General features: G+C 41.5%; 1 protein-coding gene across 4 annotated transcripts; it reads left to right on the top strand.

The window, feature by feature from the left end:
- Positions 1-1,063: 1,063 nt before the first annotated feature.
- LOC127972114 (myelin protein zero-like protein 3) lies at positions 1,064-5,046 on the top strand. 4 transcript variants are annotated; one of them, XM_052575421.1, is made up of 7 exons: positions 1,064-1,289; positions 2,616-2,785; positions 2,992-3,202; positions 3,369-3,534; positions 3,607-3,667; positions 4,199-4,288; positions 4,323-5,046. In XM_052575421.1, exons 1-6 carry the CDS (start codon positions 1,232-1,234, stop codon positions 4,271-4,273), a joined length of 741 nt encoding a protein of 246 aa, XP_052431381.1. In that variant the 5' UTR covers positions 1,064-1,231; the 3' UTR covers positions 4,274-4,288; positions 4,323-5,046. The 4 variants fall into 4 exon arrangements, with proteins under 4 accessions (XP_052431381.1, XP_052431382.1, XP_052431383.1 ...); XM_052575422.1 differs by having other exon boundaries at positions 4,329-5,046; XM_052575423.1 differs by having other exon boundaries at positions 4,335-5,046.
- The last annotated feature ends 2,454 nt before the right edge of the window (positions 5,047-7,500 follow it).

Here is a 7,500-nt window from a genome sequence, read left to right on the forward strand (position 1 = left end):
CAAATAATGAGAAAGAACCAAATTGCATATTACAGCTATGCTGATGATACCCCGATTTACCTAGCCTTATCTCCAAATGACTACAGCCCCATTGACTCCCTCTGCCAATGCATTGATGAAATTAATAGTTGGATGTGCCAGAACTATCTTCAGTTAAATAAGTAAAAAAACTGAAGTCATTGCATTTGGAAACAAAGATGAAGTTTTTAAGGTGAATGCATACCCTGACTCTAGGGGTCAAACAACTAAAAATCAAGTCAGGAATCTTGGTGTGATTCTGGAGACAGACCTTAGTTTCAATAGTCATGTCAAAGCAGTAACTAAATCAGCATACTATCATTTAAAAAACATCGCAAGAATTAGATGTTTAGTTTCCAGTCAAGACTTGGAGAAACTTGTTCATGCCTTTATCACCAGTAGGGTGGACTATTGTAATGGGCTCCTCACCGGCCTTCCCAAAAAGACCATTAGACAGCTGCAGCTCATCCAGAACGCTGCTGCCAGGATTCTGACTAGAACCAGAAAATCTGAGCATATCACACCAGTCCTCAGGTCCTTACACTGGCTCCCAGTTACATTTAGGATTGATTTTAAAGTACTTTTACTCGTATATAAGTCACTCAATGACCTAGAACCGATATATATTCCAGGTATGGCACACACACACACACACACACACACACAGACACACACACACACACACACACACACACAGAGAGAATGTTGTTTACTCTCTGAAGCGCGTTGGCGTCCTCTAGTGGTCAGAACGCCGCTGCTGTCCCGTGAACGGATCTTTTTTAAAATTATTATTTTTTTTTTGTTTTTTTTGTTTAACTAACAGAAATAACTCCTATTTCAGTCCTTTTCATTACTCATGACTCATTTCTCCTTAGCAGGAAACAGTCTACACCAACATCATCTCAGAATAACCAGGAACTCATGATCGAGCACATTATGAATTCATTTCGGAGATATTCTGATCTAAATCAGAAGTCAAATATATGTTATTCAGTTGATTTAATGAAAATAGAATCAATGTAATCTGACACACAAGCGTTCAGACACAGGGAGAGTGTTTCGGAGAGTAACTTCCGGTCTCACCTGCGCAGGTGTGACAGACTCTTCAGTAACATGGAGGACTAAATCAAACCCTAAACCGATATCTGCTCGAGAACTGCTCAGATCCGCTCAGAATCCCTCGCATGTCTTCATTAATCTCCAGTTTTGTGTCATGGATGTCATCAGGAACTGCTCGAAACGAGTTTTATCGCGTGTGTTCGTCGCGTTCGGTGAGTTCTGGCTTTATCTGTTCGCTCGGGTTTGAAACGGAATAAACAGTTTGAAGAACTTTAATAAACGGGTTTTAGGGGGTTTATCGCTTCTTAAAGGCTATAAATGAGGAGCTCGGTGTCACTTGAGATACTTTGAGTTTGTTTTGCTTTCAGTTCGAGTGAAAACACGCGAGCTAAAGAGCTGTCAATCATCTTCCGTGTTTAGGCCTAGATATCATAACTCTTACCTGAAGACCAGAAACCGCTTCTGTGAGTCCCGAGATTACTGGATACACATCTAACACTCGGATCATATGATCTTATGATGCTATTTTAACTGTTTAATGCCCCTGCTGTCATTAGCATATGGCTGTTAATCAGAACGAGTGTTTCACATTACTTTGGCTTCGTCAATCCTTAAATAAAAGGACATAGAACATATCGAGATGTTTGTAAAGGAGCTCAGACCTGCATGTTTATGAAAGTATGATATATTTTTATAATCACACTTCATTCACTGGTCACGTGTGATGTTTGTGACAGTTTATTTCAACATCACTAGGGTTTTACACTGAACGTCATGAAACTGAACACACTCTTTACATGAGGTGAGACGTGAGCAGGCGTGTGACGTCACGCGATGAGAAGTGACGTCATCAGATGATCTGGAGCTGTGATGCGGTTTTATTTTCTGGTTCTTCCATCATCAATGTTTCTGGAGGTTATGCTCATACTGTCCTTTCTGATGCATGACCACTTAGTTTTAGAACTTAGTAATGCATTAATATTTGTTAGTTTATTTGCATAAAAAGGTAGATTGGTCTAATTTGAATCCAGAAAGTATGGCTGATTATTGCTTGGCTAGCTGCTAGTTGGTCAGGGTAGTTATAAAGACTCTGTTACATAACTGTGTGAACTGATTTAACTCTGCTAGCTCATGAACTGCTGTAGTGATTGATATGATATCAGGGTTGAATTTGCAGATTATGATTTTTATTGTTCTGAGAAACTGATATGAGAGATATCTACTTCATAAGCTGCAGCATTTACAACATAACCACTTACACTAATGAACTACACTACAACAGAGTGTGTGTGTGTGTGTGTGTGTGTGTGTGTGCTCGTGTGTGTGTGTGTTCTGTTTTAATATTGTTTAAAATATCATTTATTTCTGTGATGCTCCGCTGTATTTTCAGCATCATTACTTCTTCAGTGTCACATGATCTTCAGAAATCATGAAAATATACTGATTTATTATTCAAATTATCAATGTTGGAAACTTTTTGGAAACTATGATACAACTTAGTTAACAGTGAAGTGTGTGTGTGTGTGTGTGTGTGTCAGTGCTGTGCAGGAGTGTGTGCTGTATCTCAGTCGTGGCTCCAGCAGAGGTCAGTGTGGTCAGAGGATCCACCGTCACCCTGACCTGCTCCTTCAGCTCCTCCAGCAGAATCACCAGCCGCATGTCCATCGACTGGACCTTCAGACCCGAGAGCGGCGGGCCGGCCATCACGGTGAGTACATCTCCAGCCGTGGTCAGGAACCAGTGGTCAGGGTGTGTGACTGATGAGTGACCCCTGGTGCAGTGTGAGATGTGTTTCAGCTGTTCTCGTGGTCTGGTGTTAGTTGTGATCCCCTTCACAGACGATCGGACCGAGGCTAATCATTCCCTGAAGAAAAGAAAAGTGCTGTTTTTGAGCCGTGTTCTGTTCCTCTGCAGATCTTTCACTTCTCGTCTCAGGCGTATCTGCCGGAGGATGATTATTTTAAGGGTCGTGTGATGTGGGCCGGCAGCCCGTCGCGGGGCGAAGCATCGATCCAGCTGCTGAACACCTCTCTCACTGATAACGGCACGTACACCTGCGCCGTACGCAACCCCCCCGACGTGCACGGACACCCGGCCCAGACCGTCCTCACCGTCACACCCCAGAGTGAGACACACATCACCCCGAGTCTGCACTCAACACTGAGGCTTTCCTTGAGAACGAAGCACATTTGAACTAAACTGATCTGAATAATTTAACCGTTTATTCACTGTGGTGTGATGGTGCGGTTCAGCCGGACGCAGTGTGAGATCTGACTCTGTGTTTGTGTCAGGACGCTCGCTGACGTTCACAGATGTGGGTGTGCTGCTGGTGTTTGTTCTGGGTCCGTCTGGGATCATCACACTGGTGCTGCTGGGACGAGTCCTGTGTCCGTGCGGCTCTGTGTCCGAGAAGCGTCCCGCCGCCGCCCATCACTCGCCCATCGAGGAGGTCACTGGGTAAGAGCTGGTGTGCAGGAGTCCAGCGGTTCAGATGTTAGATGAGAGTGATGACTGTGTGTGTGTTCACAGAGAGGAGTACTTCTACATCCAGACACCGCAGAAACACCGTCTGTGCTGCTGCTACTTCAAGGTAAACCTCCGTCTCCAAACTGAACTGAGCGTCTTCATATCTGATTAGCCTAGCAACACTCATACCGTTACTGAACTGAACTGAATTAAAAAAAAGTCTTCATTAAAGGGTAATAAGCCTTGAACTACACCAACCAGACACGAGGAGGATCACACTCTTACAGACTTTGATTTGAAGCAAAAAGTAAAGGAAAATCAATAAAAATATACTTGACTGTGAACAGCTTTAGTGAGGGAAAAACTACAGCCCAATGAAGACACAATTTGATTAACATTACAGAGAACTAAACTTATTTTTGAGAAAAATGCCAAGTCTGCATCTATTTATATATATATATACTCAACCGTTAATGAATGAACTGATTAATTTGTGGGAGTTGTGTCCCGCTTGTCTTCTGTAGAGCTGCTTTACAGCTGAAACTGTGATAGTTATGAATTTTGCAACTTTAATAATGTTATTTTCCTCTTTATTTTATTTTAAATTCTGTGTATGAAGCACTGTAGAAATAAACTGACCGTGTGTTTATTTCAGGATTATGAATATGAGGACGAGTACATGATGGATGAAAAACCCCATGAACACACCTTCACTGAGTCACAGTGTTAGACCGGCAACTCCTGAGTGTGCGTGAAAGAGTGTGCATGTGTGTGTCAGTGTGTGTGTGTGTGTGTGTGTGTGTGTGTGCGTGAAAGAGTGTGCATGTGTGTGTCAGTGTGTGTGTCTGTGTGTGTGTGTGTGTGCGCGCGCAGGTGTTTTTTGCGTGGATAGAGTTGAGTGCTAAGCCCCAGATGTCTTCGTGCTGATGAGACTGTTCAGATGTGTAGTTTTGATTATGACAGAAAATGAAAGACTGTTACTGTAATGACTCAGACGGCTATAAAGCGATCTGATTGGACATCAGTGAATCTGCATACAGCGTCTCCTCGGACGGTCACATGATCACTCTCCCAAGAGATTCGGCCGTTCTGATTGGCTGAGGCCCTCCATGTGTCTCTGCTTGTTACTCTGATCAAAATCTTTGTACAGATCCTTTTTTTTGTGATAAATATGAAATATAACTCTAACATGATGAACTTTAACGTTATCACAGAGCAACATCAGCTTCTGAATCTGTCTCCGTCTGCTTCCTCTGGCATCTGCTTCATTAGAGACGGTGGTGCTGCTGATTTCAGCGATCTAATTAACCAGAAACTTTCAGTTAATGCTGAAATATGATCCTCATCATTTATACAGCAGGTTTATTCTCTATGTTTGTAAGTCGCCAAAACAGGCTCGAGTTGTGTTGTGCTTGTTCTGATGCTTTTTCTAATGTTTAAGGTCAAATATATTGTAGTATTAACAAAATGAACAAAATCTAAATAAAGAGCATTTAAATTAAACACACAAGTCTGTTTTCTGTTTAGAGGGAAAGTGAGTTTATTTTGAGAAGAATCTTCTGGTCATCATGTCACTCATCATTTATCAGTATATCTCTGCCTTTTCTGTTCATGTGAAATATGATGACGATCAAAGTTCTGCTTCTAATGGATTCATGCATTAATGATTGTGATTGGTTCATCATTCGTTCTGATTCTTCTCAAGACATTTTCCTGAACAGCTTCCTGATCCTCCAGGACTTCAGTGAGAAGCTCTGCTGAGGAGGATTTATGATGCTCTGACAAATATCTTCCAGCCGTGTGTGTGTGTGTGTGTGTGTGTGTGTGTGTGTGTGAGTCATCTGGTCTGGATGTCGCTCTGGCCTGTTGCCATGGAGACAGAGCATCGTCTGTGGGGTTTTGTGAACACACACACACACACACACACACACACACACACACTAGAGGGAGGGATGGATGGAGTTTCTCCGTCAGCTGGAGTCAGAGGATGCCGTTTCCGTGTGGTTGCCTTGGCAACAGTTGCCGGCCTGATCGGGGGTGGAGGTGCAGATCGTTTAGGGTGTGTGATGCAGACTGAAGGCATCCACACACACACACACACACACAAGATCCGAATCAGCAAAATGCAAATGCTCTACAGTCTCTGAGGAAAGAATCTTTCCCGATCCGTCGCACTGATCACTGAGACACTGTTACAGCTGTAGCACACACACACACACACCTTCATCACGACACACACGGCTCGTGAATATTCATGACGACACACTTTATATTTAACATTTCCATGTGTTTATATCGTGTTGCATTAATGTCATTTACATAGTCATCACTGTGGATTATTAGATTTGTGAGTGATCGTGTCTCCTCTGCTAAACTAACCCCTGCTCTTCTCTCACACCTGAGCAGACACCACTCTTCTGCGATGGTGAGCTGGAGGAGTTTCAGAGACTAAATCTGTTTCTGTTCTGATGTCCGGGTCTTTCCTCAGCGGTGATCTGGAACAGAGGAAGAGTGTTTGACTGTGGAGTGGATGAGTGTGAGAGCGACTGAACCGGAGTCTGACTGAGCGCAGGAGAAGATGTGAGACAGTATATCCATGACATCAGGATAACCATGAAAGTGTATTTCAGTGTGTGCGTGTGATTAGCAATGGTTAGTTTCGGGGGTGTGGGGTAGAAACTGTGTATTATGTGCACATCAAACACGTGTGTATCGTGTGCACGCCAGTTTCTGTGTATAAATATGTGCAAAATACAAAAAATTGAGCTTTTGATACTCATTTCATGAGACCGATCTCCACCAGAAACACACTGCAGCTCACTAATGATGTTTCTGTTCCACCGTCAGATCCATCAGTGATGATATCATCATAAAGTAGATGTGTAGGCTTTAAGACTTTTGTTTAATTGAGATCTATCGTTTAAGCTTTACATCACTATATTCCTCATCCCCTCTGAACATTATCTATGGTTTTATTGTAGTAAACATGGTGTCTTTGACATATTGATTACATTTGTATAATATAAAAAAACAAATAATATTCTGAAGAACATTGGGAACCAAACAGTATTGGACCCCGTTGACCATCAGTGCATGGACAAACACACTGAGACTCAGAATATCTGCTTCTGTGCTCCACAGAAGATCTAGAATCAGGACGTGTGGAATGATTCTTCAGCGATCGTGCCGTCAGGATGCTGACCCCTGACCTCTGACCTCTGCATCTGTTGTACTGATGTCAGTTTGTGGACACATCCTTAAGTGACCAGAATCAGGGGCGGATCTAGAAAAATATTGATGGGGTGGCGAGAAGGGGGCAGGAATTTTTGAGGGGTGGCAACATATGGCAGACCTAATATACTAATATACTGAATATGGTCCTGAAGCATAGCTTTTATTAGCTGACAATAATCATAAATAAATAAACATTATAGGCAAAAATACAAATGTACTTTTAGAAATAGTTTCTGAAAAATATGGTGTTATTGTTTTGGCAAGCTTAAATTAAAACTTCTATGAAAACTTGTGTGATATTCCTTTAAAATAATGTTTTAGTATATATTTTGTTAAGTATTTTTTACTAAGCAATTTCTTACATAATTTCTTTGAGTTAGACCAAACTTTTATTTAATTATATGTAACCAGAGTTTCTGTGTTTTTTAATGAAGTATTACTATTAGCTAATATGAAGTATAGCATATCAAGTATGATAATATGACTCTATGACTCTAATTTATTTTATAGTCTCAAGCATTCAGAAATCATGCAAAAGGAAACTAAGCAGTTTTACTATGATAAAACCATGGTTTATTTCTGTAAGGGTTGTGACATGCACGTTTTTTGTTGAAGAAATTATAAAGGCTGTGTCATCTATAGCAAAAAGGTGTCCAAAAATGAAAGATTTAGTGAATATTTGAATGAAATGTTTGGTCAGTAGCCTAAACAAGGATTTGATTG

Source organism: Carassius gibelio, chromosome B15 (assembly GCF_023724105.1).
Source record: "Carassius gibelio isolate Cgi1373 ecotype wild population from Czech Republic chromosome B15, carGib1.2-hapl.c, whole genome shotgun sequence".
Lineage (NCBI taxonomy): Eukaryota > Metazoa > Chordata > Actinopteri > Cypriniformes > Cyprinidae > Carassius > Carassius gibelio.